At 41.6% G+C, this 27,827-nt stretch overlaps 1 protein-coding gene across 1 annotated transcript; it reads left to right on the top strand.

The window, feature by feature from the left end:
* The first annotated feature begins 295 nt into the window (after positions 1-295).
* Positions 296-27,827, top strand: marc1 (mitochondrial amidoxime reducing component 1). Its single transcript, XM_080200477.1, has 7 exons — positions 296-902; positions 9,538-9,711; positions 11,967-12,132; positions 14,513-14,653; positions 15,380-15,441; positions 15,719-15,790; positions 26,084-27,827. The coding sequence occupies exons 1-7, from the start codon at positions 625-627 to the stop codon at positions 26,211-26,213; spliced, it is 1,023 nt and encodes a 340-aa protein (XP_080056603.1). The 5' UTR covers positions 296-624; the 3' UTR covers positions 26,214-27,827.

The following is a 27,827-nucleotide window of genomic DNA, read 5'->3' as shown; positions in this document are numbered from 1 at the left end:
CCCACAGTATTTTGCCTTTATCTTGGGTTAAAAGCTAGTCAGGCCGCCAGAGGCTGGATAATCTACCCTGTCGACCCGTCCGTCTTTGGCAGAGCCTTCCCGCCTGTTGATGGAAAATCTAAACCCTGTGTTGATACAATAACAAAATGTTTTATTTAGCCGCTGGCCGTACCCAGGACGCGATTGCGTCAAGTGTTGATAAGAACATTTAAAGTACATTTACTGAAACTTGGTTGCTCCAAGTGTTCCCGATAACTTTAGCGTAGGTTTGAAATTTGGACTTTTAACTCCGGCAGGATTCGGATTGGGGGAAGAGGATTGACTGGAGGGAAAAAAAAAGCCGCCACAATTGCTCAATGTTTAATTTGGGTAACGGTAACCACCTGGAGCAGTGTATCTATAAAAAAAATCTCTTGAGTCAATTTAATACAGAAGACAAAACAAACGGGCCGTGGAAAACACCCCCCCTTTTTTCAGCCCTGAGAGTGAGTTTGGAAGTGCTGTCTACAAGTTGAGCGCCACTTTCCGCCCACTGAGGAGAGGGTCAGTGAAGGCGGGACAGAAGAGTCGCTCCGGCCGCAGGGGTTGGGTTTGCTTAGCCGCCGGAGGCTGCAGCGGCCGCCAATGGTCCATCTGGCCGAGGCCCGGGAGTTGGTGTCCCCGAAGCGCACGATGCTGGCAGTGGCGGCGGGACTTGGCGTGGCGGCGGGGCTGGGGCTGGCGGCTCTGGGACTCCGGCGCCTCTGGGAAGCCTACCGGTCGGGCCGCCCCCAGGTCAAACTGGTCAAAGTGGCCGAGATCTCCAGGCTCTTCATTTACCCGGTCAAATCCTGCAAAGGCGTCCCCCTGACCGAGGTGGAGGTGGATGGGTTGGGGATGAAGAAGGGACCGCTTAAGGACAGGTACTTCATCCAGTTCTCCTCAACGAATACAAGTTCTCTCTTTTTCATTCTCTGCTTCCAAACGCTCTATCAGGAATCCCATTTCCAGATTTCAGCCTTGCTAAAGTTGGCTTCATCTTTGTTCTCACAAAGCGTCTGCTTTTAACACCACATCATTTTCCTTTCTACCCAAACAGTCACCAACAGAGCTACTCACAGCATCAGCAAAATAATACACTAATTCCATACTTCATAAAGGTTTGTTCTGCCAACATATCAGTTACAACACGTTTAAACACGGGGCGTTGTTTCAACGCGAATATCAGTTTTAATCAAGATAATTTGGATCAAGTTCTGTTCTCAGTTTTAGAAATTGACTGACGATGAATCCTTTGCACAGTGTTTCACTCAGTGGTTCATGCCATTTTTGTGCTAAATTACTTTGTTGAGGTTTCACTGAAGGTAATTGTTAATATTTACCATCACTATTGTGCTGAATAATGTCCTTCACTCCAATTACTAGTTCTAGACTGAACTGCCCCACATTCAGATTACATAGACCAAGGTCAAAGCTGCATTTGACTGAAGCCATAGTGATTTTCTGAAAGGAGCAAGGTAGTACTGACTGAAAAAAAATGATGTAGAGATGCCTGCATTGGACTTGGGTGGGCACAGTATGAAGTCTGACAATACCAGGTTGAAGTTCAACAGGCTTATCTGGAATCATGAACTTTCGGAGCACTGCTCCTTCCTCAGGTGAGTCCTGATGGAGGAGCAGTGCTCCGAGAGCTTATGATTCCAAATAAATCTATTGGACTTCAGCCTGGTATTGTGAGGCTTCTTATTGAAAAAAGGAAAACTTGCCCCTTTATTTGCGCTTTTCTCGACTGCTGGACACCTCAGCACTTTACAGCCAGCGTGTTGTCAGGTAGGAAATGCGGCAGCCAATATGTGCACAGCAAACAGCAGTAGGATAATGGCCAGGTAATTTTTTTTTGTGTGATTTTGATTGAGGGTAAATATTGACGGGCACACCAGGGATCACTCCCCTACTGTTCTTTGAAATTGTGCCATGGGATCCAAGTAGGCAGATTGGGTTCCTGGTTGACATCTCAGTCAAAAGTTAGCACCTCCAGCAGTGCATCAGTACTGCAAGGAAAGGTTGTGGTGATGAGGGAGTGGAGTGATAGACAAATAATGAAGTGTCAGAAGTGTAAAGAATGTGGCCTCAGACTTACACCTGGTGAATATTGCTTGGATAAGGTGAAGTGCAGAGATTAGAAAGTGAGAATAATATTCAAAGATATTTTGAATCTAATACAAAGGTAAAATACTGCAGATGCTGGAACCTGAAAGAAAAACAGAAAATGTTGGAAAATCTCAGCAGGCCTGACAGCACCTATGGAGAGAGAATTGAGCCAGCATTTCATGTCTGGGTGACCCTTCGTCAGAGCTCTATTGAGGCAATGAATTTGGGTTTTGGCCTTATTTGAGGGCAGAGGTGGACATGGGGTGGGGAGGCATATCCAGGCAGTATTCTAGGTGTTAAGGTTATTTAGTATGTCACAAGTAGCTTACATTAATACTGCAATGAAGTTACTGTGAAAATTTCCTAGTCATCACACCTGTTTGGATACATTGAGGGAGAATTTAGCATGGCCAATGCACCTAACCAGCACGTCTTTCAAACAGTGGGTGGAAATCACAGCGCCAGAGGAAACCCACGCAGAGACAGGCAACATGCAGACTCTGCACAGACAGTGACCCAAGCCAGGAATTGAACCCGGGTCCCTGGCATTGTGAGTCAGCAGTGCTAACAACTGTGTCATGCAGGTTGGGTAAATTCTTTAAGCAAGAACCAGGCCAGATATAATAATTTGAGGGGGAAGGGAAGAAGAAAATAAGACTAGTAGATACTGAGGCTGGAAATTTCCAGCCATTCCCGCTGGTGAGATCTTTCAGTCTTGCTGCTGATGAACCCCCACCATGGGTTTCCTGACAAGGGGGTCCTTACAATGGGAAACCCCATTGAGAACAGAAGATATCACTGCAGGCCAGTGGTGGGCCTCCTCCACCACCGCAAAATATGTTGGGGGGTGGGAAAATCTTATCCAGAGTATCAGAATAGACTGACAGTTAACATAAAAGGGAGCCCAGAAGTCTGCTCCAACATGTAAGTAATAATTGGGTTGTAGGAGGCAGGGTGTGTTCTGATGTGGAGTTACTAGCATTAGACTGGGGTAGGCACTGTAAGTAATCTCACGACACCAGGTTAAAGTCCAACAGGTTTATTTGGTAACACGAGCTTCTGGAGTCCTGCTCCTTCATCAGGTGAGTGCTACTTTCCTGATGAGGGAGCAGCACTCCGAAGGCTCATGCTACCAAATAAACCTGTTGGACTTTAATGTGATGTTGTGAGACTACATAGGGTGTGTTCTGTTAAGGACAAAAAAGAAGTGCGGGGTAAGGCTAGAATACTTAATGACTGCTTTGCATCAGTGTTTATGATGGGAGAGACTGCTGACAAAATATCAGTATGAGCCGAGATTCGTAGTGGTAAACTTTTTTTTTAGCATAAATGATCTTTCTCCAGGATTGCTCATGGCAGCACCCTGGAGATTGATCTTCAATTCCCGGAAACTCCAGACCCATCTCAGAAGGTTAGCAAGTCTATTATCAATGACTCCCTCATCGACCTGCTGCTGTTTGACAACCAGATGCAGCGATTGTTATTTTCTCCAGCCAGTGTTTGCTCTGTTTACGTTCTTTCCACATAGAACATAGAACATTACTGCGCAGAACAGGCCCTTCGGCCCACGATGTTGCACCGACCAATTAAAAAAGCAATGACCCTCTAACCTAAACCAATCCCTTTCCATCCATAAACCTATCCACGGATCTCTTAAACGCCCCCAAACTAGGCGCATCTACAACTGCAGCAGGCAGGGCATTCCAATCTCTCACCACCCTCTGGGTAAAGAACCTACCTCTGACATCCGTCCTATAACTACCACCCCTTAATTTAAAGCTATGCCCCCTTGTGCTAGCTTTCTCCATCCGAGGAAAAAGGCTAACACTGTCCACCCTATCTAAACCTCTAATCATCTTGTATGTTTCAATAAGGTCCCCTCTTAGCCGCCTTCTTTCTAATGAAAATAACCTCAAATCCCTCAGTCTCTCCTCATAGGACCTTCCCTCCATACCAGGCAACATCCTGGTAAACCTCCTCTGCACCCTCTCCAATGCCTCCACATCCTTCCTATAGTGTGGGGACCAGAACTGCACACAATACTCCAAGTGCGGACGCACCAGAGTTTTGTACAGTTGCAACATGACGTTGCGGCTCCTAAATTCAATCCCCCTACCAATAAACGCCAAGACACCGTATGCCTTCCTAACAACCTTATCTACTTGATTCCCAACTTTCAGGGATCTATGTACACATACACCTAGATCCCTCTGTTCATCAACACTATTCAGAGTCCTACCGTTAGCCCTATACGCTACACATCTGTTATTCCTGCCAAAGTGAATTACCTCACACTTTTCCGCACTAAACTCCATCCGCCACCTCTCGGCCCAGCTCTGCAACTTGTCCAAGTCTCTCTGTAAACTATGACACCCCTCTTCACTATCTACCACTCCTCCGACTTTGGTGTCATCAGCAAATTTACTGATCCACCCAACTATACCCTCATCCAGATCATTTATAAAAATTACAAACAGCAGTGGCCCCAAAACAGATCCCTGAGGCACACCACTTGTAACCAAACTCCATGACGAATACTTACCATCAACCACCACCCTCTGTCTCCTATCTGCTAGCCAATTCCTGATCCAATTAACTAAATCACCCTCAATCCCATACATCTGCATTTTCTGCAGAAGCCTTCCATGGTGAACCTTATCAAACGCCTTACTAAAGTCCATATATACCACGTCAACTGCCTTACCCCCATCCACCTCTTTGGTCACTTTCTTTAAAAAACTCAATAAGGTTAGTAAGGCACGACCTACCCTTCACAAAACCGTGCTGACTATCTCCAATCAATTCATTACTCTCTAAAAGAAAGTAATGGAAAGATAACCTTTGGCAAGATGACCCTCCTCCTTCCATCTGCACTCTACCTTTAAAAATGGACAGTAGTGTGCTCAGTGTTACTTGTAGACCGTCACAAAGAAGTGAAGTGTTTGAAGTTATATTTTTAGGGAAAAATAAATTGCAAGATTAGGTAGGAAATAAATAAAAATTACAAGTATAAAATATAGGATATTAAACAGGAAATGAAAAGAAGATGAGATCAACTGAATTAAAGTACTCAAAATTTCTTAAATATTCTACAGGCATTTTTGTCATTGAGTTTGTTCTCATTGAATCACAAACTGGCAATCATTTTTGTTTATTTATCAGAGTAGAACGACAGCTGAGAACAAGATTTTCATTTCTGAAGCCACATTCAGTACAAGCTGTAGAAGAAAAATCCAGGAGAATGAGAATAATGATAGGGGTAGAGTGACAAAAAAAGCCTGAAGTTGAACCAGAAGATTAAGGTGAAAAAACAAGAGTGCTAATAGTTGCTTCAATACAAATTTTGTTTGAAACTAGTTCAGATCAGAGTAAGACAAATATATCCGATGAAGTGGAAACTTTAACTGAAAGTCAAGGTCAAAACCAGTGTTTGTTGGGGAAAACTTCTCCACAGATCCAGGCCAAAATGCTAGAAAATAGTCCAAAGGGTTTTCCAGACTCAATGTGGGCTCTATTCTCTCTCCACAGATGCTGTCAGACCTGTTGAAATTTTTCAGCATTTGCTGTTTTTGTTTCAGATTCCAGCATCTGTAGAATTTTTAAAAAAAGATTATCCTCTTGTGATCATTTGTGTGTTTGTATATATTTATATGTAGTTAAACCGGAACAAATTAGTTTTTTGGGCGGGTACTTTGAATTTCCATGTGTTGCTTTTTGTCTTGCAAAGATATCATGTAGACCTATATTAAGAGCCATAAATATAAGAAAATCATTGATAGATTAATCATGGAATTTGAGAAAAATTCCCTTATCCAGATAGAGAGAGAGAGAATAGAATGATGAAGTTGTCACAACATGGATTGGATGAGATGAATAACTTAGTTGTGCTCAAAGAATTTTTATAAATGACCTGGACGAGGAAGTGGTAAGTTTGCTGATGACACAAAGGTTGGAGGTGTTGTGGATAGTATGGAGGGATGTCAGAAGTTGCAGCGTGACATTGATAGGATGCACGACTGAGTGGAGAAGTGGCAGATGGAGTTCAACACAGATGAGTGTGAAGTGGTTCATTTTGCAGGTCAAATAGGATAGCAGAATGTAATATTAATGGTAAGATTCTTGGCAGTATGGACGATCAGAAGGATCTTGGGGTCCGAGTTCATAGGACACTCAAAGCATCTGCGCAGGTTGAAGCTGTGGTTAAGAAGGCGTACGGTGTACTGGCCTTCATCAATCGAGGAATTGAGTTTAGGAATCGAGAGATAATGTTGCAGCTATATAGGACCCTGGTCAGACCCCGCTTGGAGTATTGTGCTCAGTTCTGGTCGCCTCATTACAGGAAGGATGTGGAAGCCATAGAAAGGGTGCAGAGGAGATTTACAAGGATGTTGCCTGGATTGGGGAGCGTGCCTTATGAGGATAGATTGAGGGAGCTCGACCTTTTCTCCTTGGAGAGATGACGGATGAGGGGTGACCTGATAGAGTTGTATAAGATGTTGAGAGGTATTGATCGAGTGGACAGTCAGAGGCTTGTTCCCAGGGCTGAAATGGTTGCCACAAGAGGACACAGATTTAGGGTGCTGGGGAGTAGGTACAGAGGAGATGTCAGGGATAAGTTTTTCTGAGTGGTGGGTGTGTGGAATGGGCTGCTGGCAACAGTGGTGGAGGCAGATTCGATAGGGTCTTTTAAGAGACTTTTAGATAAGTACATGGAACTTAGTAAGATAGACGGTTATAGGTAAGCCTAGTAATCTCTAAGATAGGGACGTGTCCGGCACAACTTCATGGGCCGAAGGGCCTATATTGTGCTGTAGTTTTTCTATGTTTCTACTTTTCTAAGGAGAGCTGGATAAATGCAGAAGGTGGGGGCAGGAATAAAGGAAATAAAGATGGAGGATAGGAAATCTGTGGAGTATAAACATCAGCCGCTTAGGCAGAATGGTCTGTGGTGCACTGTAAATCCTCTGTAAATATGTATCTAAGTACTTCCTTCAGGCACCGTGCCCTAAGAGAGCTTTGGACCTCAATTGGATTAGTAATTGATTACGTGCAGCCAAGTATTGCAGTGGCTTGCCATTGCTTTCTACAGTATGGCCGACCTGGAAATTCTCTCGCTCTTACTGTCTACCATCAACGCTATTGGAAGGATTTACAAGCTGATAATCAATCTGTTTGGCCACACTATGAATGCATCTTCTGTGACCATCAATTCCTAAAGTGGGACTTGAACATAGAGCTTCTGGCCCAGAGTATAGGGATTTTACCACTCCACCATAACACTTACTAATGTTGCCTTTACTCATGTAATGATATCTTTGATTATCTATTGCATTGCCCATTGGTTTAAGGTGTTTCCTGTACCAGCTTAACCAGGTTCCTAACACTAAACTTATTTGTGTGTGGTTTGCACAACATTCCGTTCAATGATTCTATCAGAGGAATGGGACTAATTGAGTCAGTTTTGTAAAGACCCAGTCAGGACACAACAAGCCAAAATGCCTCTTTCTGTGCTGTAACTATTTGAACGCAAACATTCCCTATATTACACTAGCAGCTACACTTTATTTTCATGTATGTAGAGTGTTTTGGGATGTTTTAAGGTAATGAAGTGAGTCACATGAATGCAAGTTCTGTCTGTTTGCTTTATAAGTGGCTGAGACATCAACATGCTTTTTATCTCACTTTGATGGAAAGTAGAATGTAAGTAGTATGGGTGGAATAACAAACTACTTTTGCTGAGTCACTGACGTTTTTAAAGTAAACCTCAATGAGAGCAGCCTCAAAATAACCATCTTGAAGCACGGTGCATCAAAAATATCACTCAAATTAACAATGGCTTATAAAATCCTAATAAATAATTTCAGACCATTAAAAAAGACATGAGTAAACTTTTCATATCAGTGTGGATGCGCTGAAGAAATGGATGTGTTTTAAAAATTAATATTAATCGAACAATTTCACTGCATTGCAAGAATTAACAGAAAATAATTTTTTTTTCAGGGATCAACAGAGTGTGAGGCAATACATAAAGTTATTTGAAAAAAAATGGAAGGTATTTAATAAAAGGGAATTAAAACTTCTGGTGATTCACTATCACCTTGTTTGCCAATTTAGGGGAATTTTGAGGAAAGCTGGGGGAAGAAATGCATGTAGCAGCTAGGAAAATGATAGAGTCACTATAGTCAAAAGGAGGCTATTCAGTCCATCAAGCCTGCACTGACAACAATCCTACTCAGCCCCTATCCCTGTAGCCCCATGTATTTACTCTGCTAGTCCCCCTGCCACTAATGGGCAACTTTAGCATGGCCAACCAACCTAACCTGCATGTCTTTGGACTGTGGGAGGAAACCAGAGCTCCTGGAAGAAACCCATGCAGATACAGGATGGACATGCAAGCTCCACAGAAAGGCCAAATTGAACTCGGGTCCCTGAAGCCGTGAGGCAGCAGTGCTAACCATTGTGCCACCATGCCATGCTTTTGAAAGAGGAACATCCTAATTATGAAAGACCAGTGTTAATGATCATATACACCTAGAATGATCAAGTATAAAGTTAAAAATGTATGGATTTGCTCCATTATGAAGTGATAAGTAATTCTTGGCATATGGTGTGAACAATACAATTCTGTGGGGATAAAGGGATATCTAACAAGTCCGAGATTTGTATTTCTGATTCTTTTTATCTGAGTAATGGAATGAGAAACAAATATTGTGAAAATTCCTTTTAAAGTAAGAGTAAGAGTGGGCATTTGGCACCCAAAACTATTTCACATATTGTGCTCATTTTTTTTTCTTTAATAAAATAAGATAAAGATGGTTGGAAAACATGGGGAAAAGGATCTACAGAGGAGTCAAGTTCAAGAGAGTGGAAATGATGCTTATTTAGACATGTTATTATATGGTGGTGAGGGATGACATTTAAAACTGGTAAAAATGCTTCACACTATGCATTTCATGCCTGAGGAGCTGGGTTTGAATTTTGCTTAGAGGATATGTACCTTTTTAGTAATGTAATATAATAAATAGTTCCGAAATACAAACATAAAACTGTCACGTTGTTTAAACATATATATAGACCCGGTGATTTGATGTAGTCAGATCCACTAAAGTAGCACTTTCCCTGCATGATGATTTCTTAAACCAAAATTGTAATGCTATGGCATAAGGACATGTCAAATATGGACATTTTCAGAGTGTGGCATCATGCCAAGTTCCTTGCTTTACCATAGCCTATTTGAACTGACTTTACCTTTTCTCCCAAGGCAAACAGGAGGTGGTTTTAAAAAGGCTGCATTGCAAAGAAAACTGACAGGCTGTTTTTGACTTTTCAAGCTCACAATCTGTCCCATTATACTTTGTTTAGATGAACTCAAGATCTCCTTGTAAGTATATTTATTTTATCTTCTAGACAATGGCTCATAGTTGATGAGAAGTATCACATGATCACTGGCAGAGTGGAGCCTACTTTGGTGCTTGTCACCGTATCCAGTAAGGATGGCTTTCTGTGTCTTAATGCACCAGAAATGGAAGAGCTGAAGGTCCCTTTGAAACTGCCAAAGTCAAATCCTGTGAAGATGTGCAGGTAACACATTTCAAGTTTTGCATGCCTGCCTAGTAATTACTGTCGCCCATAGCTAAAGGTGAAAAAGTCAGAATAAATGGTGTGTGCTTTACTTCAAAGCAATTATTAAGCAGACTTATCAGTTATGAACGTTTAAAGGAAGGGAAAAAAGATAGAGGTGGACTTTGTCGTGCAGCGAATTAGGCCACTTTGCTGAAAGCGATATTTGTTTTTTTTTAACCTCTGCCCACCTGAACTTAAATCTAATCTAGATAAAGGTTTGCATGGCATGCTTCCTAATTGTGATTAATTATGCTTGACTTTATGTCTCAACTGGTTAAGAGTTATAGGTTCAGTTCTGGATTTTTATACCATATTCTAAATCCATGGAATATTAAGGCCAAATAGGACACTGTCCTGTAAATTTTTTTTGCTGCAGTGATCTAAGGTGATAGAAATGGTATTTATTAAAAGGAAGAACCTTAACACAATAAAATTGTTGTTCAATAATCTAAAGGGGTGGATTGTAATCTGATTATGTTATAGTGAAACAGAAAACAAACATTTTGGTTCATGACCATAGTGCCAGCAGCCTCCCTTAATGGGAATACCAGGCAATGGTCATCTTAGAACAATGTAGAAAGCGTTTCCTGGTTTACGCCTTTGGTTTTAATGGAAGAACACATGGATGAATTGTAAAACAGAATTTGATTAAGTCTGAATTTATAGTAACAAGAGGGTGCGAATTCCTTTGGTCACCTTTATGGTTTTGAATTGGAGGAAACCTTCACAAAATAGGCTTACATATAGGAGACTAAAGGAATTTTTAAGACAGCATCATGTATTCGCCAGCCCACTGGCCTAATTTGATCAAGATCAAATACCAAGTGGTATTTTGAGAGACAAACCTACAGGCATTTAGAGATGCAAGTACTGATTAGGGACAGTCAGCATGGCTTTGTGAGTGGAAAATCATGTCTCACAAATTTGATTGAGTTTTTTGAAGGGGTAACCAAACAGATGGATGAGGGCAGTGGAGGTGATGTTGTCTACATGGACTTTAGCAAGACCTTTGACAAGGTACCACATGGTAGGTTGTTGCATAAGGTTAAATCTCACGGGATTCAGGGTGAGGTATCTAAATGGATACAAAATTGGCTTCTTGACAGAAGCCAGAGGGTGTTGTAGAGAATTGGTTTTCAAACTGGAGGCTTGTGACTAGCGGTGTGCCTCAGGGATCAGTGCCTGGGTCCACTGTTATTTGTCATTTATATTAATGATTTGGATGAGAATATAGGAGGCATGGATAGTAAGTTTGCAAATGACAGTAATATGGTGGCATAGTGTACAGTGAAGAATGTTATCTCCAATTGCAATGGGATCTTGATCAATTGGGCCAGTGGGCTGACGAATGGCAGATGAAGTTTAGTTTAGACAAATGCAAGGTGATGCATTTTGGTAGATTGAACCAGGGCAAGACTTACTCAGTAAATGGTAGGGTGTTGGGCAGAGTTACAGAACAGAGATCTAGGGGTACGTGTTCATAGTTCCTTGAAAGTGGAGTCACAGGTGGACAGAGTTGTGAAGAAGTCATTCGGTATGCTTGGTTTCATCAGTCAGAACATTGAATATAGGAGTTGGGATGTCTTGTTGAAGTTGTACAAGACATTGGTAAGGCCACAGTTGGAATACTGTGTGCAATTCTGGTCACGCTATTAAGAAAGGATATTATTAAACTAGAAAGAGTGCAGAAAAGATTTACTAGGATGCTACTGGGACTTGATGGATTGAGTTATAAGGAGAGGCTGGATAGACTGGGACTTTTTTGTCTGGAGTGTAGGAGGCAGAGGGGTGATCTTATAGAGGTCTATAAAATAATGAAGGGCACAGATCAGCTTGATAGTCAAAATCTTTTCCAAAAGAAGGGGAGTCTCAAACTAGAGGGCATAGGTTTAAGGTGAGAGGGGAGAGATACAAAAGTGTCCAGAGGGGCAATTTTTTTCACAGAGGGTGGTGAGTGTCTGGAACTATCTGCCAGAGATAGTAGTAGAGGCGGGTACAATTTTGCCTTTTAAAAAGCATTTAGATAGTTACGTGGGCACGATGGTATAGAGGGATATGGGCCAAATGCGGGCAATTGGAATTAGCTTAGGAGCTTTAAAAACAAAAGGTGGCATGGACAAGTTGGGCCGAAGGGCCTGTTTCCATGCTGTAAACCTCTATGACTCTACGTGAAACCCATTATTTTACTTTTTCAAACTTTTTTCTTTGCAAAGAGTTTGGGGATGCGATATAGAAGGTAGAGATTGTGGTGATGAAGCTGCCAATTGGATCAGTACCTACTTAAAACATAGCAAGGCTTTTCGACTGGTGGCGTATGAACCTTCAATGAAACCGAGATATATAAAAGAAAAGGAGCCACTTTTCGTGGAAAGTGACAAGGTAATTTGCAGTATATGGCACAGATTTGAAATGTGTGATGAAATTGCAATACTTTAAGTTTTGTATTCATCTTATAAGAAGTATTTTTAATTACTTGAACTCACTATGTCCTTTTGAGAAGAGAGGACTTGCACCTTGGCTTCAGCCTGTGATGACCTATGACCAGTTGCTGAAATGTGCATAAAACAGAACTGTTCACTGAACTTTCTGCTTTGGTCTTGAACTCCCTCCGTATCCACTTCCAGTACTAGAGTTGAGGATGATTGTTCATCTCGTGGGGAATTACCAGTGTTACCTGACAGTATTTAAATATTTCTTCTTTGGTACGTGCTATATATTACTATTTTGAAATGTCAAATCACATCATTTTAACTTGTTTTCTTGTATAGCATTTGGATGGTAAGTGCTTTATTGCCTCCGACCCTATCTTCCTCGCTGATTGCTTCCTCAGCCTAAACCAGACAGTATACAAAAACCTTGATGTTTGGTTTATCCGACTGAATTTCAAAGCTCTCTTCCCCTACTTCATAACCTCTGCTGCCAGAGTACTTACTTTATGTTTTTTCTACCTCAAGAATTAACTTTGACAAAATCTATTCTGCCACCAAAGTGACCAGCCTGCAACAAAAACATCCAAATTCAAAGCTCTACCATCCAGTTTGGATCACTGTCTGTGTGGAGTTTGCACGTTCTCCCCATGTCTTCTTTTCTTGATTGATCTATACTAGCTCCTCATCACCTCCCCCGATTTACATTAAAACTTTCATTTATGGATAGATCCTCAGCCTTGTCTTATGTTAATTCTTCCTCTATGATTTCTGGTTCTTCGACTTTAACTTTCAGTGACTTCCTTTCCCTCCAGCTTTGGTGATAGAACCTTCAACTTTTTCTTCACTGTGCTCTGAAACACCTAGCTTAAACTCCTGCATCTGTCTATTATGATATGTTCCCAGATCCTGCACTACTGTACACAGCATTAATTCTGGCAGCTACACTTTTCCATGTAGGCTCCACAGGTATGCACAGTTCAAAAGCAGTGCACAGCAGTGGAGAATTCAAAGGAACATTCCTTCAAATGGAAACTGGAGAATGTCATCTGGCTCTTCGAGCTTGCTAAGTCATTCAGTAAGATCATGGTGGATCTTCTACATCAACACTATGTCCAGCCCACATCCTATTTTCCTCAGCTTCCTTAGGCCCGGATTTTCACAAAGTCAGTACAACTCCAAAGCCATTTAAAAATGACAGATGGGACTTGATTCTGAGATTCCTGCCCACATTGCCAGTGCCCCCATATTTTTGCTGGCATGGGTTAAGGTTATGAACAGTGAGTCTGCACACTGCATTCCTGACCTGGCTAACCGTAGATGTCTCTTAGCTTCTCTCAATTTCACACAGTTGTGCAACTTCTCCAACACTCGTGCTTCGTGCCCCTCAAAGGTGTGAACCCATAGTCTAGATTTGGGAACATTTTCAGTGATAAATTCAAAAAAATTGCTCATGCTTTGCATGCCTGTTCCTTGTGCCAATGTCAAACAGTGCCATCTCTTGCTTGCAGCCACCCTCCAGGGAAATGCATACTGCCCATTCAATTCAATGCAAATTAATGTCCTTTCACCCAGTATGCAGCTTCACAAAGGCAATTAAATGCTCACCTTGCCAGTGATGCCTACATACCATAGACAAGTATAAAAATGATGGGTGATACACTGGCATGGCGGTTAGCACTGCTGCCTCACAGTGCCAGGCACTTGGGTTCGATTCCCAGTTTGGGTCACTGTCTGTGTGGCGTTTGCACATTCTCCCCATGTCTGCATGGGTTTCCTCCAGGCGCTCTGGTTTCCTCCCAAACGCCATAGATGTATGAGCTAGGCGGATTGGCCATGCTAAATTGATACTTAGTGGACTAGTTAGGGTAAATGCATGGTGTTATGGGGATAGGGCCTGCATGGGATTGTGGTCGGTGCAGACTTGATGGGCCGAATGGCTGCCTTCTGCACTATAGGATTCTGTGACATTTACTCAAAGCGCACCTATCCATTGGGCTAAAATGACAAACCAGATTAAACATAACTAAGTGCAACTGTGCTCTTGACTCCAAACTATCTGTGGGGAAACTCTAATTGCAGATTAGGTGGTTTGAAATACAAATAATATTTTAGTAGCTAGTACGATTTGGTAATGTAGAGGCTGTAACAGTCTCTTGTTGCTGCACATGGGTTTTTGCTGTTCACCCTAGGGTTTGAATGATGCATTGTCGATGTGTGTGAAAGGTTAAACTGATATCCTGCTCCTGCAAATCTCTTGTTTCTCCATTGTAACCCCTGTAGAAATCTTTCATTGCAATGAGGTCAATCTTTTTATTTGTCCCCTGTTCTAGACTGTCTACAATGACACCAGTTCCTGCATGATGATGTCCGAGGCCACTGTGGAAGATTTTAATACCAAGTTGGAGAAAAAGGTTAAAATGGAGAATTTCAGGCCCGTGGTCGTAGTAAAGGATTGCAAACCATATGCAGAGGTAAAGAGTTTACTTAAGTATGCATGAAAATGAACGAAAATTAATGCGTAATCTGTACTTCATGGACCAAATTCCACCCCCCCATCCACCCTGCACCTGTTTTGCAATGGTGGAGGTGGCCTGCTATTGTGTGGTGATGGGACTGATGTCAATGGCTTATTCCGTGGCTTGTACCCTCAGCTGCCAGGGAACCTGCCCCAGGGGATTCACCATTGGTGGGGCTGGAAGATCCCACTGGCAGGAAGGGCTGAAGGTTTCAGCTTATGCACTGGTGACCAGACAATCTTGCAGCAAATGTGGTGATGTGCAAAAGTGTTTTTGTTTTGCGGTTACACCCAAAGCAGCATCAGCTTTGTCGCACTCTTCCTCTGAAGCTGCAGTGGCAGCTTCAATCTCATTCTGGAAACTTGTGAACAGAATTAGGGCTGACGGTTCACTACAATGCTGAGGGAGGGCTGCACTGTTTGAAGGGATGCCCTTTGGATGACGAGGCACAGTGAAGGTATTCGATATCATGAAGGGTTTTGATAGAGTAAATTTTGGAAAACAAAAGGCAGAAAGTGGCAAAAGAATCAGCGATTAATATGAAAAATGACATTTTTATGCGGCACATTGTTATCTGGAATGCTCTGCTTGAAAGGGTGTAGATGAGGTTCAATAATAAATAATTGTGCACAGAAATGCTCCAAAGTTTTTGTTGTAATTAATTTCTATGTTAATTTTTAGGATACATGGAAAGGTTTACAGATTGGGACTGCAAGATTGTACCGTAGAATGTGCTGCACCAGGTTTGTATTTTGGCATTTCTCCTGATTTTCTTGCAGCACAATTTTTGCAGCCTATGGTAAGGGAGAGGTGATTCCCGCCAATATTAAGTTTGCAAAAGCAGTTCTTAAACTTCAATGTCTCTTGATAACTGGCATTTGTCAGTTGAATTTTTTTCTTGCCATTCCTTACTGCTAAACATTGATTCTTCAATGCACTATGTCACTGCGTCACTGCTAGTTATTACTATCACCTTTGCCATGTTGGATATCCTAATGTGTTTACTTTTCCTTTTTTTAGATGCGTTTTCACAACAGTAGATCCTGATACTGGAATCATAGACAGGAAGGAGCCACTGAACACGCTTAAGAGGTACACATAAAGACCAACTCATGCAGTCAGCTATCATCTTGATGTCTCAGCGTGCTTAGTCTGTGGATGACTGAGCCACATGGACAAGCAAGTTTCAGGGTTGATGCTGAATTAGGCAGTCTAGTTTTATAACTGGTCTATGTGCCCTTTGTATTCGGCAGGTAAAATGGGACATGGTTTCTGCTCCTGATTGTTATCCAATAATCTGTGCTAGAATTCTAGGTTCAGGGATTTAGAAGGCACTCGGAATATGAGACAAACTCCCCTGTCACCTTCACTCCCACTTCACTTTGTGCAGTTAAACATTTTTCCTAGATTCATGCTGAGTTCCCTTTTGCAATTTTGAAAACATATCAATCTCTTTTTTTTTCTAAATGATTAATATCCTTGACATTTTTTCAACATATAGATTTCTGATACTTGGAATCATCTTTGCTTCTTGCTTCTGTAAAATAATGCTCTTCCCACAATTATATAAAGTATTCCAGATGGAGATTGAGCAATACTACGACAGCAATGTAACTTTAGATCTGTAATCTATACTGATGCTAAATCACCCCATGTTTTTATACTCAATTTTATTGCTGCTAATCACTAAAGTGGTGATTTCATTGATTTTAAAACCTTTAGATCTTCTCTTATAATTTGACTTTTGCCCCACTTTCTCATTCCCTCTCTTTTGATACCTTTCCCCATTCTAATTAATTTACACCCACTAAAATGAATTCATCTGTCACTTACTAAGCTGATTTCCTGGAAGATCTAAATCTTCTGAATTTCATTAAGTTATATCTCTATCAATCAGTTGTTTTAGTACCACCTGTAAAACTTAATGATTTTAATTTGCTGTGCCCTCCATAATTTATTGAAGTGTCTATCAAGCGTGTAGCTGATATGCCCACAGGTGTCCAATGAAACTGCATTATTTCAAAAGCAAGGATGAGGTTTCATGCTTGTTAAGAAGAAAGTACTCAAAACAAAATCAAAACAGCACAATTCACCAGGCCTCTTAAGAATTTAAGACCAAGAATATGCAAAGTAGAAGAAAAGTGTTAAGAAACAAACATTAAGAAATAAAGTTCAAAGATTGCAATTTTACCAAAAAATGGCAACATGTTAAAACCTGACAGAACCAGAGTGTTTTTTTCCAGAAGAACAGACAGGTTTTCTGTCCCGATCGTATGGCACTTTGTACTCAAATCAGTTTGGATCATGTGGATCAAGCCCAAGACAGGAGGTGAGAGCCCTGTCTTGTCAGCTTGGATCGGGAATGTCTCAACTTGTTGGGACTCTGAATTGGCTTTAATTTGACTTGATTGGATTGGCATAAAGTTTAAAAAAAAACTTTATCGGAAAAACAAAAGCAGGGAGGGCATGTTTCATGCTTCGATTTTGAGGGGCAAGGCCTAAAGACACTGGCAAAGTTGGCCCCACAGATATCGTGATACTGTTTTTAAAGGGCACCTGAAGCAAAGCAAAAGATACCCCCCCGCCCCCAAAACATCAAGGGCTCTCCTCCCACTTCACTGCTCACTACCACCCCTTCCCCTCCACGAACCTTTCCATCCCAAAAGAATTAGTTATCATTGGCATCGTATCTCCTTCTTCCCATCCCACTCCCAACTGTCATTACCGGCATCTCCCAAATACCCCACCATGTCGTTGCTGGCACCCAGCCCCTTCACTGCGATCATCACTAGCGTTGACCCCCTTTTCCTCCCAAACACTGCTGGCATTCTCACCGCTCCCACATCCGCTCCTCCCCACCACCAGAAATAAATGCCTCCCTGCACGTGAAGCTCCCCTCGGGCCTGCCTATTAACCACAGTAGAAGTCCCAATTATATGAAAGAAAGGGAGAAGGGGGTTCAAAGGTCTCACAGTAAGGGCAGGTTAATAATCAGAAATCATGCTGGAGACCCCCGGCTACTTGGGAGGAAGAGAAGAGCAGCTCTATTGGCAACCACGATCTAATTGTAATGGGGGTAATTTTGCATCCATGTTCACCGTGAGCACGAACAGCGACGTGGGCAGCACATTTTGCAAGAATCGGAAAACGAAATTCTCACCAGTGAGACGTCATTTTCTGATTTTTTTTTTCCCTGCCCCTTGTTGGTGACATAATTTTCTGAGTGGGAACCTCATTTAGATAAGCTAAACTGTACTTAAAGGGCTTCCCTGCCTTTTGTTCCCCAGATAAAGAGTTCCTCCCTCGCCAATGTCATTTCGGCAAGATTTAAAACAGGCATTTTAAAACATGAAGCAGCCAAGGGGAACACACTGGGAATGAAAAGTTAAATATAGCCCCCCCGAGGATGTGGGAGGGTGGGGTGTTGACCCATTGCTTGCTGGAAGGTTGGGTGGGCTAAGAAGGCCAATCCGTGGTGATGGCAGGGGGGTGCAGGTTTCTTTTCACACAGAGCTGGGCATACTTTAAAATTGTTGCTCCAAGTTCTGTGGAGCCGGCATCGCCACCCACCCTGCCAGAGTGACAGCAGAAACCATCCCCCCCGCCCCGCCTTCTCTGTACAGAGTGCAGAGAACCTGAAGAGAAACTTTGGCTGTTAAGCTGGAGAGCTGCACGCCTGTTTACTCTCACCAGCCAGCACTCTGTGCACAAGAGTGCAGTGGAAATAAAGTGGCTTTCTGACTATTTTGGTGGGACTACTGTTTTATTATATTGGTGGATGAATAAGTTGCAACTGAACAATGCTGCCACCTTCTGTCTGTAAAAAGTCTGACACCACCAGGTTTTAGTCCAACGGATTTATTTGATAGTAAACTCACAAGCTTTCGGGGTTAGCCCCTTCGTCAGGTGAATGGAGAGTTCTGGCCTCAGACAGAGCATATAAAGCACAGACAGTTTAGAGATTACTGATTAGAATGTGAATCTTTACACCTAACCTGCTGTTCAAGTCCTGAAGTGGCTGACAATGTGTGCGGAAGGAGCACTGATCACAGGTTAGAGAGATGTGTATTGTCTCCAGACAGTACAGTAAGTGAGGTTTTGCACACCCAGGCAAGTCACGGGGGTTACAGGTAGTGCAACATGACTACCTGTGCATGCCCCTTGTTTGACAACAAGGTGGACTGACACCTGTGGAATAAGAAGACAAACCATTAACATGTAATACTACATTTCCGGTGTCGTCCCGAGGCTCTGACCCTATCTAATACCCTCTACTATAACCCTCCATCCCTGTTTCACTCGTGTCTATCTAAGTAAACCTTAAACAAGTCCAAACTGCCTGCCTCCACCACCCTACTTGGTAGCGCGTTCCATACCCCCACAACCCTCTGCGTGAAAAACCTTCCTCTCATATCCAAATTATACTTCTCCCCCCTCACCCTTAGATCGTGACCTCTCGTAATTGTCCCCAATCTAGGGAAAAGCCTACCACTGTTGACTCTATCTATTCCCTTCATTATTTTATATACCTCTATCAGATCCCCCCTTAATCTCCGTCTTTCTAAGGAGAAGAGCCCCAGTTTCTCCAACCTTTCCTCGTAACTCAGTATTTCCATACCAGGCAGCATCCTGGTAAACCTCCTCTGCACCCTCTCCAGGGTCTCCACGTCCTTCCGGTAGTAAGGTGACCAGAACTGGACGCGGTACTAACCAATGCGATCTAACCAACGTTCTGTACAACTGAAGCATTAGACGACAGCTTTTATACTGTATACCCCTTCCTATAAAGGCTAGCATTCCGTAAGCTTTCTTCACAACCTTCTCTACCTGTGTTGATACCTTCAGAGACTTGTGCACCTGCACTCCCAGGTCCCTCTGTATCTCTATACTCTTAATCGGTCTACCTTTTATCACATAACTCCTCCCTGCATTATTCCTTCCAAAATGCATCACTTCGCATTTGTCAGGATTAAATTCCATCTGCCATCTATTTGCCCAATATACCAACCTTATCTATATCCTGCTATGTCACCTGACAGTCCTCCTCAGTATCTGCCAATCCTGCCATCTTGGTGTCATCCGCAAACTTGCTGATCACACCATGTACGCCCTCTTCCAAGTCGTTTGTATATACTACAAAGAGGAGAGGTCCCAGTACTGAGCCCTGCGGCACACCACTGGTGACTGGCCTCCAGCCAGAAAAGGACCCCTCGACAACTACTCTCTGTCTCCTATTTCCCAGCCAGTTTTCGATCCACCTAGCTACCTGTCCTTGTATCCCATGTGCCTTAACCTTTCCTACCAGCCTACCGTGAGGGACTTTGTCAAACGCCTTACTGAAATCCATATAGATGACATCAACGGCTCGCCCATCGTCAACTGTTTTTGTCACCTCCTCGAAGAATTCTACCAGATTCGTAAGGCAAGACCTCCCCGGAACAAAGCCAAAGATAGAATCATGGAGGCTGTTTAGCCCATTGATTCTGCGTTGACAACAATCCCAACCAGGTCATATCCTCATAAGCCTATTTATTTACCCTCTTAGTCCCCCTGACACTAAGGGACAATTTACCATGGCCAATCAACCTAACTCTTTGGACTGTGGGAGGACGCCCACACAGACATGGGCAAACTCTGCACAGACAGTGACCTGAGGCTGGAATTGAACCTGGATCCCTGGCGCTGAGGTTACAGTGCTAACCACTGTGCCAATCAAGGTTCAGTGGTCAAGCCTACCAGTTTTCCAGGCCAGTGAAGGAGTCCACAGCACACTAGTTCTGTTCAATTATCTACATCGTGATTTTACTCTTCCGTTCAAGATTTTTTAGATGGCTAACTTAAGCAGAACTTGTATATTTTTCATGCTTTTTATTTACAGTTTGGACTTAGTGACTGCAAACTCATCAAATTATTTTCAATCAATGTCCTTAAAAATTGACAAATACCTTCAGTGTGCTGGATTTAGCATCCTGATTAAGTATGATGGATTAAGCAATGTCCATGTTTTTGATATGAAAAGAAAATGGATCAGAGCTTGGAGATGGGCAGTAACAAGTTTTTCTTTCTTTTTCCTTCACCCCATTTTATCAAATGATGGAAATAAGTACCGATGTTTAGAAAAAAAGTCAACTGAAATTTAAAAACTGAACTGACATCAGTTTCCTGGCTACTGCTTATGCTTATAGAATCATTGAATCCCTACAGTGCAGAAGGAGACCATACGGCCCATCAAGTCTGTACTGACAACAAACCGACCCAGTCCCTATAATTCCTACTTACCCTAGCTAGTCCTGCTGACACTAAGGGGCAATTTACCATGGCCAATCAACCTAACCTGCACATCTTTGGACTTTGGAAGAAAACTGAGCATCCGGAGGAAACTCATGCTGACATGGTGAGAATGTGCAAACTCCACCCAGACAGCGACTCGAAGCTGGGATTGAACCCGGGTCCCATGTGATGTGAGGCAGCAGTGCTAACCACTGTGCCACTGTGCTGCCTCACGGCTGCCTGATGATTCTCCCTGATTTCAGATCTCTATTACATTCTCTCCCTCTTGGCCATATGGAAAGATATGATAACAGTTCATTTGCTTCCCCGCGACCCACACTGTTGCTGTTAGACTAAAATGGCAACGGTTGGAATCAGAGGGCAGAAAAGCAACCCAAGAATACAGAAAATGAAGGGAAATCTCATAAAGCAAAAAGAAGCTTAAAATGTGTTGATTTTATGACCACCTCCACTGGACATATTATTAGCGTGGGGCTAATATAAAATATTCTGGGTGACAAACCCTCTCTTCCTATCCAACCTGTAATGGTCCTCATACAATGGTGGTGGGACTTTGCAGCCCTCCTCTTGATATGATTTTCCAGTCTCACCAAAGCCTACCCTTGCTGGGGGTTTTCTGGCAGTGAGAAAGGGAAACTGCTATAGACTTCAGCAGGATCAGAGGAAAACACGCTGCAGAGGGGCTGGAAAATTCTGAAGCGGGAGCTGAAGTTGGCAGCCTGTCAGCCATCTTTAAGAAAATAACTATTGGACAATTGAACCTCTTAACAAGCCAGTTGACCTGAATATTACACTGTCCATGCCATGTTATAATTGGTGTGGGCTGGCAGGTCGGAGTGGACGAAATGCTTTATAAACCAACTGATTAAATCCATTCTTAAAATCAATATTATAGCAAACATAAGAATATCAAGAAGGAGAAATGGCCAAGTTACCCATATATTGTACCATGGACTTCCCTTTCACCCACTTGTTGATTCCCTATTCTAGGAAACTCCATATTCCTTTCCCTACTTTTCCTAAACAAAATCAAACTATGCTTTTAATACTTATAATCTGTCTTTTCAGTGGCTTCCTTTCAAAAAAAAAAGCAGCTGCCAGAAATCTCTGTCCTCATTCACGGCTGGTGAATGGAGTTTTGGCCAAATTGTCTGTTCTCACGGCAGTGAGGCCACGGACAACATCAGAGAATCCCGGCAATATTTTTTGTACTAGCTAGACTGTTAGAATAATCTGTGGCTATACTGTACCAATTTCCTAAATAGCCAGTTGGCGCACTGATAATGGTATGAATCAGAATGAATATGGTATGAGCAGCAATGAATCAGAAATTGATTGTAACCTTTCCTGTCTGTTGGAAATCAGGTGGGTGGGAAGTTAAACTGAGCAGGTTAATCCTTTCGCAAATCTACCCATGCTTGCTGTTTTCAAGGTGAACTTGCAGAAATCTACAGGTGAACAAGACATTTACCTGAAGCAGGCAGGAACGTCATGAATTGATGCAAAATTGGTCTATTATATAATTCGGTCCTCAGTGGCACCTTGAGTGATGTTTGTTCAAAGAAATTGTTGTAGCTTTTCTATCAGTCTACTGGTCCCTAGTTGGAAGGATAGCTCAGCCCTTCCACATAAGTCAAAATATGTCCTTCGTGGCTCTAAAAGAAGCAGAAGGCCTCTGAACCACACACAAAAAGTCATAGCCTCCTTGTGTCAGATTCCCTCAGAGTCACAATAGATGTATTTTAACATAAACTAGCTGTGATATTTAAGCAAGGAACACCATTTCAATCCCATACAATGTTTTTTGTGGTTAAATTTGTCAAACATGATTGTTCGCAAGAAAATTTTATATGAACTTCTGATATTATAGTTGCTAAAGGAAGCGTGTCGTGAAAGAAAAAAATCAAAGTTATGGTGTGTGTTTGGTTTAGCTGAGAGCAGGGGTAAAGATTCAATAATTGCCTCAGTGATCCTGGGCTGCAGGAAGATAAACCTGCTGAAATTCCTGCTCCTGATCAGTGGTCCCTGGTGTTTGTGTCAGTGTTGGATGTGTAAATGCTGGAGGAGGATCAGATCAACTTTGTTAAAATGTCCTCCACAATCAGACTTCCTGGGTGGGATTTTTCAGCCGCTCTCCCCAAAACATAAAATCCTGCCTGAGGGTGAATGGACCTTTGCATTGTATCTATTTCCGCAACCACCCCCCCCCACCCCCATTTTATACATGAAATGTAGCCAACTGGGTGAGGTACCAGAGGTTGATGCTTTCAGAAGAAAGGATTGAAAATTATCAAAACAAAATGTTAATGAATATGGGCCTTAGTTGCTGAAAGATCACCCAATCATTAAAAAAATTCATGAAGAATAATTTGTTCATCTCCTTTGTGAATTGGTACTTAATGATTCAAGATATATTTTGAGGATTGTTGAGTTTGATGCTATAATAGAATTAGTTTATGGACACATTCCCACAGAGCATTGGGGGAACTGCATGAAACTGGTCAGATAGGACCTTTTGCTATGCATCACAAATAAACCAATCTTGTGTATCTCCATACCAAGAAGTCTCACAACACCAGGTTAAAGTTGAACAGGTTTATTTGGTATCACGAGCTTTTGGAGCATTGCCCCTTCATCAGGTGACGTGAAGGAACAGTCCTCTGAACGCTCATGATACCAAATAAATCTGTTGGACTTTAACCTGGTGTTGTGCAACTTCTTACTGTGCCCAACGCCAGCATTTCCACGTCATGGCTACCATGTCCATACCAAGTGCCGGCTGGAACTCTGGGTCAGGTAGCAGCTAATGCTTTTGCCACTAGGTGTCATTATTGGAGCTATCTAGAAGCACAGAATAAAAACAACACAAAAACGCCATTGCGTCCATTGAATTCACTCCCAAACCCAAATACAAAACTTCCACTTTGATTTTCCCTAACTTTTTTAGTTCTGCATTTCCATCTTGCAGATAATTCCATCTTTTAGCAGCCTTTGGACAGAAGAAAAGTTTGTTCTTCACTAGCATTGTTCTGATAGCGTGACTTACTGTGAAAAGATTTCCTGGATTTACATTCAAAAGATAAATACCTCAAACAGTTTCTCCTCTTTAAAGGCTGATTTTCATTTGCTTTGCACCCAAAAATAAGCATTCCCTACACGGGGAGAGAGAAGACAGGTACAGATAACTATGCAATTGGCTTTTTGCCCATTTTATATTGCCTGGGCATTTCCTGAGAATTCCTTGTGTGGCATAGATCCCTTGTTGCCAGAAGAAGCTCAGTGATGGAAATTATGCAGAAGAAAAAGACTTGATGGCGCCTCCTAACTTATTATCCTATCTCAACCTTAGCCAATCAAGTGCCCACAAGGAAGTGCACCTAGAATAAGTAGGCTTTAGGCTGACACCTGATTTTGCTCAGGTGGTAAAATCTGAAAGGAGAAAGCAGGAAGGAGGTATAAGGCACTAAGAGGTTAGGCATCTTTTGGCAGTTGTTTTGGATAGAGGCCAGGAAACTCTGCAGCTGATGACCATTGTCAGTGCTGCATGCCTGAGATGCGCAAATTATCACAACTCTCATGAATTTGGATACTTGTTCTGTTAGGACCTGTAAAGACATTGATTTTCTGGGTGATCTGGAGCCAAGTGAGAAAAAAAGTCTTGTCACCCATCTTCCACCCAATCCCTTGCTTGACAATACTCCCAACTAATCATTTTAACACTGAATGCAACACTAGTTTATTTACTCAGTAGTGCAGAAAAAATATATTTTCTTATTGAGAATTAACTAAGTGGACAGCAGCAACCAGGAACTCTTCATGAATGCTCCAGTGAGCAGCATAACCTATGAGATGTTAACTATGCTTCCTGATCATAGCACTTGCTGACTGTACACTGAGCCACATGGTTCCACCCATTGGGAACGCTAAGTTTCAGCAAAAATTACCTACTTCTCTGCAGCCTGTTAATGGTAGATAGTGAGAACATGTTCCTTCCCGCAACTGCCACAAACCCACCTTATAACTTGGTTTTGAACATGGATCAAAGGATGCCCTTCCATTGCATGTCTAGGAATTCTGAAATTGTTGAAGGAGTTGACTTGTTGAAAATTGAACCATGGTTTATCAGTCAGTCAAATCATAGGACATTAGACTGGTTGCATCATTAAAATGGTTCAGTTGAACTTCAGACAGTTTGCAAGTAGCTCATGAGTTAATTAGGTTATCCAGCAGTGAAGGCACACCCAGAATGAGTTTTCTGGTTGCTGACACTTTTGGGGTTACAGGGTCAAATTTATTTCATAATTTATTCCCCTTTCCCATGTGACATCTGTTTGCAGTACCTTTTGGAGGGGTTTAGGAACAAGCTGTTCTCTATTACTTTAGCGTATGAAGTGCTGCCATTGATATTTTTAACTTGACTCAGAGAAGCACATGGAAAATTTGTCCTATGCTAAGATTAACTCTGTTTTAAATGATACCTATTTATGGATTCTTAATTCTGTGATGTTGCATTAAAAGTAACAATACAACCCATTAATCTGAATTAAATAGTCGTTTTGACTTCCCATGTCGCACAGCAATATTCTTCCATTTTGTTGCGTTTTGTGATTTCTGTGGTACCAATGTGATTGTGTACTGGAACGTCATTTAAATTTTATCTATTTGGATTTGATGGTGCTACATCTGCCTCGTGCTGCCAAATAAAGGAGATATTTTAGCTCTGCAGAACTCAGGACTGTATCAGCCTGCCATCGACAGAACAGCTGAGGTATTGCAACAAGTATGGAAAGTTCATGAATACATTGCTGTGGTGGAGTTGAAGAAAGAGACATCTGGTATATGCATTAATTATTGCAGTTCTAGGATTTAAAACTATAACCCAAAAATGGGTTTGCCTTATGAATTAGTTCTTATAACAGATGTTCATATGAGTTGCCATCACTATTTATATTAATCTTGCCTGGATGAACTTTGGTTCTACCTAAACATGGATTGTATAATTTATGTTACTCAAATTTTTTTTTGGGGGGGGGGGTATGAAAGAGTTTGCAAAGACTGCCCATGTCAGTAGCTCTCTTTTTGTTTTTTTTTCAGATACCGTCAGTGTGACCCAGCTGAGAAACACATTTACAAATCTGTTCCTGTGTTTGGTTCTCACTATGGAATTGAAAAACCCGGAATGATTCGCGTCGGAGACCCTGTGTACATGATTGTTGAGCAGTAGGAGTGAACAAGGACAAGTCTGCTGGAGAAAAAACAATTACAAGTTTAATGTCTTTACATCTAGAAGCACTTTTGATTACTGTCATTAATTGCTTGTAAAAGTAGTAGTTTCAGGATTTAATATGAAACTTTTCTCCAGCTGAACATTGGTTTAATCAAATAGCTGAAACTACTTTTTTAAAAAAATGAAATAGCAAATTATTGTGGCCTATTTTTACAGATTTTTATTGGCATGAATCATTTAATTCATCCATAAAAAGAAATGAAAGTTGTTGTTAGGACTTCAAGTTACAATTGGTAACTTTAACACTATTAATTTTTATTCTGCCTGTACATGTAAGTTTTTTTTCAAAATACACAATAATTTTGAACATTCTCATAGGAGAATTGACTTTGAGGGTTTATCGAGCCCAAGGAGCTGAAAGTAACCAATCAAGCTAGTGACAAGTTCACTGAAGTATTTAATATCAAGGACTTATCTCTGCCAATATTAATCCTGCTCCACCTCATTGTATTCAATTCCAATTATAGTGTTCTCCAATTCATTTCAGCACATACGGGTGTTACGTGCTTTGTGCACCTACATCTTAAGCAGTTGGAAATGGATGGGGGAGGCTTGATATTATAATATTAAAAGAAGTGAAAATAGCTGAAACCATGGTACTCAATTGTGAAAGGGGAAAATAAGCCTTAAAAAGTAGGAAGTTCAAGATATATTGAGATATTTGTTATTATTGCCAAACTTTCTCATAGTTTCTGAGAACAACCTCAGCTGTTGGTTAAAATGCTGAGCAAATATCTTCATCTAACTGCCTCACAATTAGGAATTGACTACATAGAGGCTTTAAACCTCATGTTCCTCTCACTCTTTCTCTTTAGGTTAGTGACATGACTCCACAGCTTCATTGTTCTTGTCCTTTAAAAACCTGCACTTTCTTTTCATTGGATTTTTCTGAATTTTCTATTTCAAAAAAAAATCTCGAAACTTGAGCTTCTAATGATTTTTGCAAAGGGTGCATTTCTACTCCTGCAGGTGGTGTGCATAGATTCTTTGTTCAGAGGCACGTCTCCCTGATGAATGTTGTATTTTTATACTGCCGATCACTGGTTCCAGCAGTCAATTAATTTTGGTACTTTATTCCTCCCTGGAGTCTGTGCTGGATGTACTTTTTGATTGTACTAAGGACTAGATAAACAACTTAGGAGCGGTGGTTTATTGGGAAATAAACCACGTTGTGATGATGTGACTGTATAACCCACTCAGCCTTGTGCATTGACTCATGATTTCTATTTTTAATTATTTCTAGGCCAATGCTTTTTATCTCAAATTGACTAAATTTGTATAAATGTTTTCTATGCATCCGTTTGAATCCTATATCAGCTTGAGTGATTTGACATATTTTGTATAATATTGCTCCTGTGAAACACCTTTGGGGTGTTTTATGATATTAAAAGCAGTACATAAATTCAAGTTGATGCTGTTATATTGCCCTTTCTTTTGTTGAGGAGCACAGGACAAATAGTGCCAGTGCATGTTTTATGATAACTTTTGTATCTTATTTTCTGTATACATATAAAGTGATAACAAATAAATCCAGGTAAAGTACTAAAATGA

The sequence above is a fragment of the Carcharhinus amblyrhynchos genome, chromosome 12 (assembly GCF_965287045.1).
Source record: "Carcharhinus amblyrhynchos chromosome 12, sCarAmb.v2.hapA, whole genome shotgun sequence".
NCBI lineage: Eukaryota > Metazoa > Chordata > Chondrichthyes > Carcharhiniformes > Carcharhinidae > Carcharhinus > Carcharhinus amblyrhynchos.
The sequence above is the reverse complement of the archived record's forward strand: the minus strand, read 5'-3'. Positions and strand labels throughout refer to the sequence as shown.

Excerpts from the sequence above, each read along its gene's own strand:
- marc1 (XM_080200477.1), top strand. The coding sequence starts at position 625 with ATGGTCCATCTGGCCGAGGCCCGGGAGTTGGTGTCCCCGAAGCGCACG. Across the intron at positions 9,712-11,966 it reads AATCCTGTGAAGATGTGCAG|AGTTTGGGGATGCGATATAG; the intron begins GTAACACATTTC and ends TTCTTTGCAAAG. Across the intron at positions 15,791-26,083 it reads CCACTGAACACGCTTAAGAG|ATACCGTCAGTGTGACCCAG; the intron begins GTACACATAAAG and ends TTTTTTTTTCAG.